This window comes from Populus alba, chromosome 9 (genome assembly GCF_005239225.2).
Source record: "Populus alba chromosome 9, ASM523922v2, whole genome shotgun sequence".
Classification (NCBI taxonomy): domain Eukaryota; kingdom Viridiplantae; phylum Streptophyta; class Magnoliopsida; order Malpighiales; family Salicaceae; genus Populus; species Populus alba.
The window spans coordinates 6,001,103-6,015,743 of NC_133292.1; the positions used below are offsets into that span (position 1 = coordinate 6,001,103).

General features: G+C 33.1%; 1 protein-coding gene and 1 non-coding gene across 2 annotated transcripts; both read right to left on the minus strand.

The window, feature by feature from the left end:
• Nucleotides 1-1,556: 1,556 nt before the first annotated feature.
• Nucleotides 1,557-7,610, minus strand: LOC118027720 (cycloartenol-C-24-methyltransferase). Its single transcript, XM_035031169.2, has 13 exons — nucleotides 7,335-7,610; nucleotides 5,449-5,515; nucleotides 4,639-4,712; nucleotides 4,444-4,528; nucleotides 4,292-4,347; nucleotides 3,661-3,715; nucleotides 3,442-3,489; nucleotides 3,157-3,240; nucleotides 2,886-3,002; nucleotides 2,707-2,790; nucleotides 2,494-2,619; nucleotides 2,265-2,362; nucleotides 1,557-1,819 (listed from the first exon to the last, which is right to left on the minus strand). Exons 1-13 carry the CDS (start codon nucleotides 7,415-7,417, stop codon nucleotides 1,756-1,758), a joined length of 1,041 nt encoding a protein of 346 aa, XP_034887060.1. The 5' UTR covers nucleotides 7,418-7,610; the 3' UTR covers nucleotides 1,557-1,755.
• A 3,623-nt stretch (nucleotides 7,611-11,233) lies between these two features.
• Nucleotides 11,234-14,221, minus strand: LOC118027719 (protein TEEBE). Its single transcript, XR_012170718.1, has 4 exons — nucleotides 14,057-14,221; nucleotides 13,256-13,551; nucleotides 12,651-12,876; nucleotides 11,234-11,997 (listed from the first exon to the last, which is right to left on the minus strand). It is a non-coding gene; the product is annotated as a protein TEEBE (transcript).
• Between the last annotated feature and the right edge of the window lie 420 nt (nucleotides 14,222-14,641).

A 14,641-nucleotide genomic window follows, 5' to 3' on the forward strand; every position in this document is an offset into this window, starting at 1 on the left:
TTATTTTTCTTTTATTGTGATCCTCTTTTTATTTTTTTAAATCATAAAATCAAGGGGGAAAATTGTAAAAAAGATGCAATGTTGGTCTTTCAAAAGACAAAAGGACTGGAACGTAGAGAAAAAGTGCTATATCCGAAGACGGCTTTGCGTAGAAACACTTCATCACTTCCTATGTTAATTAAATCAAAGCACAATATTCCTAGATCTTCTTCCGAGGTCTTTAATGTTCGAAATTTAGTAATTGTTTGGGAGTATAATTGTAATTGTTTTTTAAAATATTTTTTTATTTAAATATTATTTTAAAGTAAAAAAAATAAAAACATTTTAAATTTTTTAAAATATAAAAACAAAACAATGCTTTAATTATAATAAGATGCCGTCTTGGCAACTTGCCGGAGAATCCAAAATTGCGTTCGCTAGATGACTGCAATGCCAATTGGCAAATTCCGCATAAAACACAGCATTGCATATGGCATGCGACAGAAAATAATTCAGTGGTCACTAACAATTATATTATAATAATTATTATTATAAATAAAGTTAAAAGATGGGGAGAATATATTGTTTCCACACCTATTAATAATTAATAATGTGGATTATAATAGTAATTTATATTGTTGATTTTTTATTGATTTTTTTTTTAATTTAGTTCTTATATGATGTGTTTATAAGGATCAAGAGTAAATGATTTATTTTAATTTATTTTTATATGGTTATTAAAGTATCAAAAAAATATCATAACATCGTAGTATAATCTATTTTTTTTATATAAAAAAATAGTTAAATAAAAAATAAAATTTTAAAAATACTAGGTCATTAAACTTTATAGTCAATAATCTAATTTGCAAGTTTTACGAGATAACTCCCCGTTTGTTTCTATTTGCAGGTTTAGCATAGTATTTTTTTTTTTAATTGAATTCAAGTATGTGATCTTTTATTTTTATTTTTACTATATATTTGATAAAATTGTTTTAGAAAAAAATACTATTAAGTTTTAGAAAGTTTATGAGCCTGTTAATGTGTTTGGCAAATTTAAATCTTTTTTTTTTTCTGTTTTTATATATTCATTTTTTCAAGTTTTAGAAAGTCTATGAGCAACCATCAAATCTTTATTTTAAATATTTTTTTTTTAAAATTAGACAGATCCGCATCGGATAGCGAACAATGTCCTGTTACCATTCAAAGATGATAATATCTCCCTGAGATGTGTCATGCTCACCATGAATTTATTTGAGCATACTTCATCTTTCATCGCCTATCACAATATTTGCAGAATCTCTTCAACTCAAATGACAGCCCAACAGACAACTGGTATCTGACAATCCAAAAATATGATCAACCGGCTGACTAGAACCATAATTCAATGTCGTGGGGTGAATGAATACGACGAAAAATACAAAAAATACGTAACAGCCCCATGGCAGCATTTGACTTGTATATTGACAGAATAACGACTCCACTCGGGGACCAGCAGCATGATGCCATCAGAATTCAGAAGGTTGGTGGCAGAAAAATAAAAATGTCACGTTAGTGTGAAGTTTTGCCCGTTGGATTGGTTGAGGACAGAAAGCCGATGAAATTTATCGAGCAAATATCAAGAGGAACAACACAAATCAACTCGGAAAACTGGAGAGTTTTGAGATAATCACAAGACAGTAGTGGCCTGGCATTGTCAAAAGTCAGTCTAAGAAACACACTACCCATCACGATGCCCAGGAAGATTTAAATAACTAAAGCAGCAGAGCTTGCACCAGATCACTGGCTCCCTGAATATGGCTTCCGAGCCACGAAGAAAAACAGCGGGGTGAAAATCTCCTTCCTGGAAGGCATAATAATAAAATACCGTCATTATTATGGTAACGTAAGTATTAGAAAACCTCATGATCATAAACTTCAACAATTGTTGAAGATAAATTTTATGGTATATTAAAAATCCGTGAATTCTTTTGCTCACATGCTACTCATAAGTAACCCATAAGCAATCCAGGACAATAGAGCTAATATGAGGAATTCCTCCTAACGTTTTGTCAGGAAAAAGAAAAATTCAAGGTGGAAGCATCCCAGCCATTTGTTGGCCTGGAGATGCTTGTTATAAGCTGCGCTGGACCAACATACAAGGGTGAGAAAAAAAAAAGGCGCCTGCTTGAGGCTCAAAATGGTCTCGTAAGGTGGTCAGTTAGGTAAAATACACAAGCACTGTATGTCTGTATGGGCTGAACATAAGGGTCCACAAAGGCAGCTAACATGATAACAGAAAGACTCACCTTCCACCTCCAACTAATCCCTCTGCAGCCTTCTCAAGAAAATCTTGAACCCTTTGACTTCCTTTGGGAGCAAGTCCTACAAATTCCAGTGCTTTGACCTGCAAGGTGAATTACCAGTTAACCATCCACGAGGGCTGCAATAATCAGAAATATAAGTTCATTCGCTTTGGAGTAGCAAATAATTGGGTGATAAAGGTACAGGAACCAAACAGCATGGACCAATATTTACCATATTTTTTGTAAAGAATCTCCCAACAGCTGTTAAACGGAAGCTACTCAGTGAGAAGTGACTTGTGTCCAAAGGCAAGTACCATGGCACAGGTGAGCCCACTGCAAGATCTTTTGACCACATGACCTTCATAGACAGAGTAATGACGACCATTATCACGATCAAATGTTTCAGATATCAACTATGAAAAAGAGAGAGACATTCTTTACTGACCTCAAAACCAGCTTTCTTTAGAGCATCAATGCATTGTCCAGTCAACCTGATGTCTGGAAGGCCATCGCCAATCTCTATTTCTGCCTGCGCCGATTAAAAATATGTTAAATTCACGGCCATGAAGATTGAAATCACTAATAGAAAACAGGAGGCCTTTTTAGACAGCTAAAATATCTAACCTTAATTTTTTGATGTTCTTGGTTATGTGGATCGAAAGAATCAGTCATGCACCACTCATATGCAGCAAAACATTGTCCTGGCTTCAATACCCTGTAAATCTCACTGTAGCATCCATACTGTTCAGAAAATACAGAATGTTACAAAGGTCAGAGAGAGAGAGAGAGAGAGAGAGAGATACCTATTTACGTACATAAATACTTGTCTACATATATATATGTGACACAAAGATACCAGGAAATATAAGTTGAGAGAGTTTTTCTAGGAACATACTGCATCTGGTGCATGGCAGGTAGCTTCAATTGCATATACAGCATCAAAAATGTTATCAGGGAATGGCATTTTCATGAAATCACCCTGTATATCAAGAAACAACTAAAATTACAGGTCACTGCAAATATAAAAATCATATCCTAGAACTCGTGCATGGCATTTATATGTTAAAATTTTAAACCAGGTACACCAAATTGGCAAAAGAATAAAGATAGAACAAAACAAAAGTGCTTAATAGATAGGAACTCAACAAGAACTTGAATTTACACCAAGAACAGAACCAACCTTCACAAAATCACAGGTCCCGTCAACTCCTGCAATGCGATTTAGTTCCTGCAAAGTAATATAGGCAGTGAGCTTCAATGCCATTTTGAAAACATCATGGCAAACAAATTGAAAGTGAAAAGTATGGAAATCAAATAAAGTTGATCAATTTCAGATAATCCACCAAATACAAGTACACAACTCTTTTAACTGACATAGATGAAAAGGATAGGCATGCACCTTTCCCCTTGATATCTGATACTCATTGTTGTTCAACCCTGTTACTGATGTTGAGCTGCAGCACATCACCATAAAAATTATGATATGTCTAAAGCACTCTCGTGGATAGGAATTCAATGCAAAGAATGTGAGCTTATTTGTCAACATGAACAGTAAGATTTCATCCAACAGTTAATACTTGAGCTACTTCCAGATGAGGCCCAGCATTTGCACGATCCATGTTGCAAATACTACCAAAGGACTACAAACATTGTTTACAGCAACAGAGAAAAGTAGGATACCAGTCCAACAATTGGTTCTACCGCTTCCCATTAAGATTTGAAAAGACCACCAAATCACTACCGCAATTATGTCATAACAAGAAGCAGAGTAGGATGCCTGTCAAACAATTATTAGTTGCTTTGCTTCCCGGTAAGATAGTTTACATCAAGTGAAATATGAAGCCAGCTGGTGATAGCAGCCATTCAAAAACCTAACACCATATAGGGATTCAGCAATGACTACAAAACAAAATCCAAGATGATGCACATGACAAACCTATGAATAAAGTCAGTATGCAGTTAGCATAGCTTAAATTTGAACCCTACTTTTTTACTGGCATTATCAGGGAAAGGAAATTTTTGCCACTCACCTGAATCGAGCAATTTCTCTTAAAGGCCCACCAATTCCACATCCTACATCCAACACCTATTTGAACAAAAAGAGGTCAAGTCAATGCATCAAAGTCATTAAATGAAGTAGATCTCCACTTGGTTTGACAATATTCTGTAGAAGAGGCTAAACCTTCTGTCCAGGTTTCAGGCCAAGTTGTAATGCGAGAAAGTGTTCATGTCGCTTGATGCTCTCGCGAAGAGACTCCCCTTTGAATCTGAAACAAGAAATATTTTACTTGCAATCAGACTTATAAATAGCTGTTGTGATCAGCCTTAAAATATGCAAAAACCTCAATATAAAATGTAGAAGACACAAAAAGGGTACCTAGGAGCAAAATGGAAAGACTCCCCCCAGCCAAACTCATAAAAGCTGGTAACAAGATCATAATATTTATTAACCTGTAGTTTAAATGTGATGAGTTAATAGGTATAGGTTAAATATCACTGTTTGGAGCAGCAATAAGTTCGCATCCAAAAGAAAATAAACAGGTTATTCTTATTTCAACAAAATATTTCAATTCTTCACACTCAAATAGAAACATTACAGAAGATTAATAGCACCAAGATACATGTTGCATCTCTAGCTGACTGATTTGATTTAGGATAATCTAACTTTATGGCTAATAAACTTGATGATAAAAGAACATTATTCATCCTTGTCTTGATAGAAGTTGCAAGGGAAAACTTCCATGGAAGTTTCCAAAATATTGTTTCAAGAGGTTTTTGCATGGATCAGGGTACCATTTAAAATTTAACTGTTTGGTTTCAAGCAAACCAATTTATATTTAGTAACTCATATAAGGGATAACAAGAAACTTAGCTTCTCAGACATATTATGAGCTATGAAATGGACACTGCATGCAGTATCATATTAATGTTTTTATGACTCAAGGAATATATCAATAAAACGTTTCGAGCATTATGCAAAATCAATTAGCACTTAGTTTAGAGACCAATTGAAAAGGAAAATAAAAAAGTTCAATTATACATCCCTCTGAGACTATAAATACGCAAGGAGAAACTAAAAGTTTTCCAAAGCTAAATATAAGGCGAAGGAAACTGAAAGGAACAGCTTATCTGCAGGAAATACATGAAGGTCATTCTTAAGAGGATAGTTGACTCGACCTTCTCTTACCATGTCAGAGTAGTTGGCTTTTCTCTCTTCCTCATCACCTCCATAACAGACATGATACTTCTCATACCTGGATTGTCAATATAAGATTTTCATAAAAAAATTTCAATAAGATTCAAGAAAATTTAAGGTTTGAAAACCTAAAAGTTCACAAATGCCGCATAAGAATTTCCAGGAAGTTTCGATTGATTACACAAGCACCAAACTCAAACTTTAGACTGCAGCTTTTGCTTCTGTTTTTAGGTGCTTTCCAGAAGTGCTTTAGGCTTGAAAAGGCATTAAATTGATACTTTTTAGTGTTTTCTGATGGTTTTAAAGAGTTGATGTCAAAAATTAAAAAACAAATATGAAAAAAATTTATTTTGATGCATTTTCAAGCAAAAAGCTATTTTGAAAATCACTCTGCACCATAATCCCAAACACCCTGAGTCTTAACCATCAATAACAATGCCTTCTATAGTAGCTCAAGAAAAATAATTAATAAAAAATCACTTGCATGCAAAAATAAAATTCTATCTTTTGCACAAAAGAGGGACTCTTGGGATTTTTCATTATTCCTTAATCCTTCAAGTCCTTTCTGAGAATTTCCCTAGAAAGTAGCCCCATCAATCCCCTAAACAATCTAGGAATATTCATGTGGTTCTTTTGTGATCCAATTTCCATGTACAACAGATATAATTCACTATTCTAAAAAAACATTAAAAGCAAACAAAAACCTGATTTCTAAACAGCCTGTAACACACTAGATATGCAAGGTAAACCTGATATGTAGTCATGATTGAAAGGTGATTGTTTGGTTTGGGTGCTTATAAAAATATGTGTTCGGTTAAAACTGTTGTTGAAGTAGTTACTGAATAAAAAACAGTAAAAAAATGTTTGGTTAAAACTGTTTTAAAAGGTAAAATGATTAAAGAACGAGTAGTGAATTCATAACTTCAAATTAAATAAAAAGCATGTGATTATCAAAACATAAAAAATGTGTCTCTTGCTGTTTGTGCTGGCATCAAGGACCCATGAAGATCCATCTATGAAAACTCTCTAAACCTTATAGGGATGATTTGTGTAAATCTGATGGAGTGTTTATTATAGGTAAAACCAAACTTTTGTTTCTCCAAGTACACGCTGGAGTGTTTGAATTGCATAGTTTAAAATGGTCCATCGATTTTTCAATGTAGGAAAAGCGGGAAGAAGATAATAAAAGCAGAATTACGGTTCAAGAAAGCATGAAAAAATTGCTTTACCATAACCGAGGTTAGACCTCATTTGGCAGGCTCCACAAATTAAACCACACTTTTATTTGATAACCAAACACTGTGGCTGGGGAAAAAGCAAAAGCCACCTTAATCCCAAACATCCAACTAGCAGCAACTAAAAATGCTTTCTACTAAAAAAGCTACGTTTTTTCAAACTGCAACCACAGCTAAACACACCCGTAGTGGTATAGCCATGGAAAAGGACAAATCGTGTGGAAGCCAACATTCAGTTCCAAGTTCACATGCTAGCCAACCCATGTTACTGTTTTATCTGTTTTCTTTGTAATTTCCCCGAACTCAAATTAAAGCAGGCATATCTAATCTAATCATTTCGTTTTCGAAACAAAAAAAGAACAGAATAAAATTGGTACAATCACCTTCTACTTGTTATGATTTCTGAATTCAGAAAAATAAATGATTTACATGTCAGATTCAAGAAAGTGGGAATATGCACAACCATTGTTCTTATCAAACCAGGCTGAAGCTCTGTGGTTAATGGAGTCATCAAATCTTGGTCAGTACAAGCTAGGAGAAAGGTGTAATGATCAAGCTAATTAGGCAGAATTTAAAACAAAACAATATAAATAAGAAAGAGAAAGATCAAATCAAGCATGAATAGAGAAGGAAGAAGAGTACTTCTCGACAGCAGTGAGAACATCACTTTTATCGATCTTTCCTCCAAGACCAGTAGCGAGATCCAATGCACCAGCTTTCGACATTTCTCTTGAATCCAACAATACGGAGATCCAAAACAAAGCAAAATAATAAATCAGTGGAAACGGATTGGATCCTAGTTTTTGGATGGAAATGCAAAATGTGTGTGAGCGAGAGAGGGAGAGTGTGAATTTAAAGCTAAAGGGTTAGATCGAACGTTGATTGTGGCCGCAATAATTGGGAGATGAAAGAGGAAAGCTGGTTTTGCTAGAGGGGCCTTTTTTTATACCTATACAGAAAAAGGAGATATTAAAAAGAAAAAAGAAAAAAATGTTGAGAAGGTGACTTTTGAAATTACATTGTTTCATAAAGAAATTATTTTTTTTTATTTAAAATATTTTTTTATATTTTTACATCATTTTAATATATTAATATTAAAAAAATTGTTTTAATAAATTTTCAAAAAAATTAAAAAATTATCACAAATATAGTCTCAAATACCTTTTAAATTTGAGAAAGGATATACATGACAAATTATTCTTGGAAACGCAAACCGTTTTGACCAAAACTGGCTAACAATGGAAAATGGATGTTTGGAATGGTTTCTACTTCCTTGTAAGTTGTTTTTTTTTAATAAAATATTAAATTAATATTTTTTTATGATTTTAATACATTAATATAGAAAATTTAAAAAAATATTTTAGTATATTTTCAAAAAAAAAATTATTTTAAAGAGTAGTATTGCAGTCTTGAAAACATGAATATTTTCAAAATGTGAATTCTTATAAATAATTCATGTATTTAATAAAATCATAATAGAGATTGAAGATCTGTGATTTTACCATCATTAGACTTAATTAATATATGCCACACACCATGCAGTAAAGAATTATAAGCATACTTAGCATTTTATTTTTTTAACCAGTGCATATTCGAGGTTTTATCATTGAGCGTATAAAATTTAGAATGTCGAGATAGATATTTTTTTAAAATCCTTAAATATATATCTAAAAAACTTTCACTGATTATTGATGTAACCACACAAATAATACAGAATGAAATTATACTATGGCAAAAAACAAAACAAAAAACAAAACAACACAAAATTTCCTCTAATAAAACAATATTGTTTTGTCTACGAGAATTTTATATATAGAAATAGATAAGATAAAAAAAAAAAAAAAAAACCCGGCTATTGGGTGGAATATGTCAGAGCCGTGAGGCGTGAGAAAACACAAGTCTTTGAGGAAGCAAAAAGCTGAAAGAGATTCCAAGAAAGACAGCGCGATAAATTTGTCTTTTTCGTTGACGCCTAGAAACGCCCCGTCAATACTCACGTGATCTGCACGTGTGCCGTTGCACGTTCATAGGATATGTGTCAGAGGAGCCATCCCCTGGAGTGATGCCAGTTCAGTGAGTGACTGGAATCTGGCTCCCAAATCAGAGTAATTTTCTATTTGTTTTTATAATTTTTTAAAAATATTTTACTTCAAATTAATACATTTTAGATATTTTTAAATTATTTTTATGTATTAATATTAAAAATTATTGTTAAAAAATAAAAATATATTATTTTGATATATTTCTAAGTAAAAAATACTTCAACTACATTATTAAATAAACTCTAAAATCATGTATATATTACATTTTAAATGAAATTCAGTAAATTTTAAAATTATTTTTTGTTCAAAATTATTTTTTTATTTTTTTCATATTCTAGATATATTAATATTAAAAATATATTTTTTAAAATAATAAAAATTAATTTTACATATTTTCAAGTAAAAAATACTTTAAAAAACAATCATTATTATATTTTTAAATACCATTTAAGAGCTGTTTATTATTTATGCGTTATGTTTTTAAAAAATATTTTTTAAATTAAATTTTTAATATTAAAAATAAAAATTTTAAAATAAAAAATATTAATTTAAAATATTTTAAAATAAAAAATAATTTTAAAAATATTAAAAACCAACTTAAAAAAATAAAACTATATCATAAATTCATGGTGGGCCATGCAACTCCAGTGCGGGGTAGTCATTTGGTAGTGTTTAGCATTTTATTTTGGAAGTGTTTTTAAAAAAAATGAAAGTTTTTTATTTTTTATTTTATGATTTCAGATTATTTTAAAATATTAATTTCAAAAATAATTTTTAAAAAATAAAAAATATTATTTTAAAATATTTTAAAATAAAAAATAATTTTAAAAATATTAAAACCCAACTTAAAAAATAAAAATATATCATAAATTCATGGTGGGCCAAGCAACTCCAGCGCGTGGTAGTCCTTTGATAGTGTTTAGCATTTTATTTTGGAAGTGTTTTTTAAAAAAAAATGAAAGTTTTTTATTTTTTATTTTATTTTTTCAGATTATTTTAAAATACTAATATTAAAAATAATTTTTAAAAAATAAAAAATATTATTTTAATATATTTTTAAATAAAAAATATTTTAAAAGATTATTACCATACTTTCAAATCTTTTTTTATCTGTGATCTGGCCCCGAAACTCTATTATGGAAGCATGCTTTTGTCCGGGCCACGTCTTGTTGAAGCTTGGGTCCAGCAGTTCCATGTTCAACCGGTCCGAATCCAGGTCGTCATGAACTCATAATATGCAGCAACGGTCCCCCCAACTGCATGGAGCGTTATAATATTTTCTTAATTGACGAAGATTTATTATTAATTGTGTTTTGTAAATAACCATAAATTTCATGTTCATGAATTAAAAATATTTTAAAAATATCCTTTTAAGTTAAAAACTAATATATTATTTAGAGTATGTTTTAGAATTCAGCCAACTATCGATTTAAAAATACAATAATGAAAAAATATAGCCACTTTAGTAACCCTTTATTTGGAGCTGGCTTGTACATAAACTATAAACGTTAAGTTTAAGAGCGTGTTTGTGCTTGTTATTGTATTACGAGGTGTGCGCGCGCGTGTATATATATCTAATGAGAAGATCACTAATAATAATTTTATGGTAGAAATATTTTTAAATAAATAAAAATAAATATTCAAATCATAAAGATAAATATATATATATATATAGTATATAAATTGAGTCTGGAATTTTGACCTTTCATTTAATCTATGATATTTATTTTTTTAAAAAATTTTTAATTTATTATTATTTATAATATCAATATTATTTGATTTTGATAAATTCAATCGGCTTAAATAATATAAATATTAGAGAGGAAAGGATTTTTTTTTCCCACACCCCTACCATTTAATTCGTCCGTGCGAAACCTCAATGAACGCAAGAGAAAAAAGGAAATTAGCCAAATTACTAAAAACCAATTTAAAAAACTACGTGGCAGGGTTTAACCGGCCTCTTGAGTGAAGAACAGAACCGCAAAACCAAAACTGAGAATAAAAAAAAGAAAAAAACGAATAAACCCTTTTCCCTGCAGAAAACACAGAAAAAAGGAGCCAATTGATCTTCTCAACAGCCATCTCTACATTAAAAACTCGGAGTCTTACACCAGCAGCTTCAAGAACTTGACCAGGATCCTTTTCTGTTGCAAGTATTCTATCTTGTTCCTGATAAAATATTCGACACTGTTTCCTCCCCTGCATTTGCTGCTGTTCAGATATATCTAAGCAATTAAAAAAGGCTTCCAACTCAGTTAAATCAGTTAATTATTACTTATTTATATCTATAAGCGATCAAATAATTGTTGCTGATAATTATTGTATGAATTGCCAGGAAATCTTGCTGGAGCTAATTTCTTTTTAATTAAATTTAGCGTGAAATGGGCTGTTACGATGATTTCACTTTTTGCCAGGTATTTACACTGCATTCATTTAATTACTTATTCGAATAATTAATTTCATTTTCTTGAAATACTTTTAATTTTCGATCATACGCACTTGAGTAAATAAAGCTGTTGCCATTACACATCCTAGAAATAGTAAATTACATAGTTTCTACCATCATCTTATCCATAAGGCTCTTTCTTCTGACACCACGTGAAGGCAACATCATACAACAGCAAAAGACCACATGGCCTAGATAGATACAAAAGTAGAGCATGTGCCTCGACGGATGATACTATATAAAAACCAGGAACATGTAGTTTTCTAATGATGGAAGCACCAAGATAGAACTAGCACCTAAGCAATAGGGGATACCCTAACTTCATCAAGTATAGGACCACAAAGGGATCCGTAGTCATCAATCCTAGTATGGTAGTATGAACTGTAAAATGTAATTCTTGTCCTAGCTGAAATGGCTTTGAACTTGAAACTTACGGTCTTGGATTCACCCTTTCCTTTGGATTCGAATGGAACTTTAAACGTATCACCAGCGGCGAATGCCTCGACCATCATGGATCCATGGCAACCATTCCTTGCGTCTCCGATTGTGAATGCGAGACTGTAGACTTTGTTGGGAGCTGTTCTGAGGATTTGGGCAATTGCACTTTCTCGTCCTGCAACAAGCTCAACAGCAGCAAGTCCAAAGGGAACATTGAAGTGCCTTTTGTCAATGAACTTCACGGCTTTAAGTGATTCAATCATCCAGCCAGGGAGTGGAGATGTGAGATCTTCTAGTTTTGGAGGAAGGAGGATGCCATTGGAGGTGTTTACTAACCGATGAGGACCCTCCTCAAAGCCATGATTCCTTACAAGGTTATCTACAAGACATCATTTACAACCATCAATAGATCAGAGAAGCTATCATCAAACTCTTATGAAAGAAAATAGAAATCAAATTTGAAAATTTTACATGTTTTAGAGCAAACATTTAACTTCAAAATTATTTAACCATGGCAGCAACTTAACTATCACCATCACAGATACATATATCACTTCAATCGCAACCATTCAAAGAGAATCGGCAGGAGTTTGGAACTTCAGATGGATAAACAAGACTGCATCTCGAGTCAAGTGTATCCTATGTTTGACAAGATTGACAAAGTGATGGTATCTCAAATCAAATTACCATCTTCAATATCATGTATGCATTAGAAACCAAAAATTGTGGGCTCAAGCCAACCAGATAAACCGAGCAACTAACTAAAGCGCAATCTTGGATGGATCTACAAACAATGTGTGAGGCTAGAGCATCAAATGTAAAGGCATTGAAAGTTGAAGATCCAAGCCAATGAAAAATAGTCTCTACATTTGCAACAGCCTCGACATGCAATCCCACAAAAACAAGTAATACAGAAAATAATCTGGCAAAACAAAATCAGACAAGAAATCACAAAAATACAGCTAAAACAAGCCCCACAAATTCTCTAAACCAAAGACAGAACATCAAAACAATAGAGTTAGTTATCATTACCTCTTGTGGGCATTGGTGGAAGGAGCTCCTTGATAGCAACTGCATCAATGAGTGGTCCACACGCAGGGTCCTCTTGGACCCCGGTATTGTAGAATGTCACTTTAACAACAGTGGCATTGAGTCTAAATCCCCAAGCATAAGTGTCTCCACCATTACTATTATACAGAGTCTGCAAAGGCAGGTCCCCAAACACAGGACCAACTTGTTATGTATGGACACAAGCTGGCTGCATGACGGCGTCAACAATGACTGCTGGCGGCGTCAAGGATGGCGGCAAGGACGGTGGGCAGTGGCTGCAAGGTGGCAATATCGGTGGTTGCCATATTTGACCAAAGTTGGAGATAATTATCTCCTACCTCTGCTATAAGAAGAAGCTGCCAAGGAGAGCCTGGGTAACACGAAAACAGAGAGAAACACAGAGAGAAAACAGAGAGAGAGCTAAGGAGAGTTGAGTTGAGTTGAGAAGATTTTCTCCTCCTCCTTGTATTGTTGTTTGTATTGTTTGTAAAGCTTCATTAATACAAACCAGTAGCTCCGTGGAGTAGGCAAGTTGCCGAACCACGTAAATTGTGTGTGTTTGAGTTCTGGAAATATCCCAACACAACTAAGACTCTCAACACCTCGTCTTGAGCACAAGTTCTTGAAGCACCAAAAGTTAGGGCATAAAGAGAGCCTGCTTTTATCGTTATTGTTTGAGAAATTGAGGCCTCATTGCCTAGCCTTACCGCATGGACACCATGAGCCACATTAAAGTACATGCCACCGGGTTGTGGCCCAGCAGAGATGTACTCTACGAAGCCATTGATTTCCCAGCTGGGGAGTGCATTTTTTCCTTTAAGGACTGTTTTTCTGATGGCACCAGGTTTTGGTTTCTCTTCAAAGTTGCCATTTTTGAGAAAGCCTGGAGACAGAGAGCAGACCAAGTCAAAATGAGAAAGTGAAATTAGTAGTCAGCAAAGAAATGTGCTAAAGAAAGTAGAGAACCAAATCTGCATCCCTCTTTCTTTGATGGCCACTCTAAATCTAAGAGTAACCTAACTTTCTCTTTTGGGGAATCTTTGAAAATGGATGTGAAACTGTAAATAGCAAGTAAAGGTGAAAAGGAGAGGAGAAAATCCATCACTAAATCTTACGGTAAAGCCCTGAAAGAAGGTTTTATATGTATGAAGCATAAAGATTCAACCTTGTAGACTAAAAAATCAAACGAGACATTAACTGCCAAAAGCCCAGCAAACAAGAAAAATTTTGCACTATAAGCACGTATGTATGCCAAAAGAGAAAAAAAACACAAAAAACCCCAACTCAATGAACACACTATGACACTATTATGCTAAATCTTCCTTGTCTAAGCCAGTTAAATGGGGTCAGAACATTAAACATAGAAATTAGTACTTAGCTAGCATTACCTTCCATGTAAGTAGAAGCTGAGGCAGAGCCAATGAAGAGCAAGAATAATGCAAGCAAAAGCGGAAACCCAACAGCCATTTTCAGAGAAGAAACGAACACAAACTAGCCAGGCTCTGTGTAGTGACAGAGAGAGATGAAAGTGTCTTTGATGTGGGAGAGAGAAAGGGTTCGGAAATGCTTATATTTATAACGAAATGAGGACAAAAGTGAGTGAGATAAGTACACATTGGCAGTCTGAGAAATAAAAAAGTTGGCAGAAACCACATTAATAGAGTCACAGATCTGAGACACTTGTCTCTGTCTCTCTTCTCAGTTCTCCACATTTCATGCGCTGGCATTTATGTAATTTCACTCATTTACTCTTAGCTACTGCTTATTTTGTTCTCCAGAATGCCTTTTAGCCATGTTTATTTTCCAAAAAAATAGTTTACATAGAATTATTTTTCAAACTTTTCTATATTTGTTTGTTATTAAAAAAGTTAATTAATAAAAAATATTTTCTATTCAATTTCAATAAAAAAAAAAATTAACTTAGTTTTCAGGAAAGTATTTTTCCTTTAGCTATGTTTGTTTTCTGGAAAGTG

Excerpts from the sequence above, each read along its gene's own strand:
- LOC118027720 (XM_035031169.2), bottom strand. The coding sequence starts at position 7,417 with ATGTCGAAAGCTGGTGCATTGGATCTCGCTACTGGTCTTGGAGGAAAG. Across the intron at positions 2,791-2,885 it reads AAGAACATCAAAAAATTAAG|GCAGAAATAGAGATTGGCGA; the intron begins GTTAGATATTTT and ends TAATCGGCGCAG. Across the intron at positions 2,620-2,706 it reads TAAAGAAAGCTGGTTTTGAG|GTCATGTGGTCAAAAGATCT; the intron begins GTCAGTAAAGAA and ends CTGTCTATGAAG.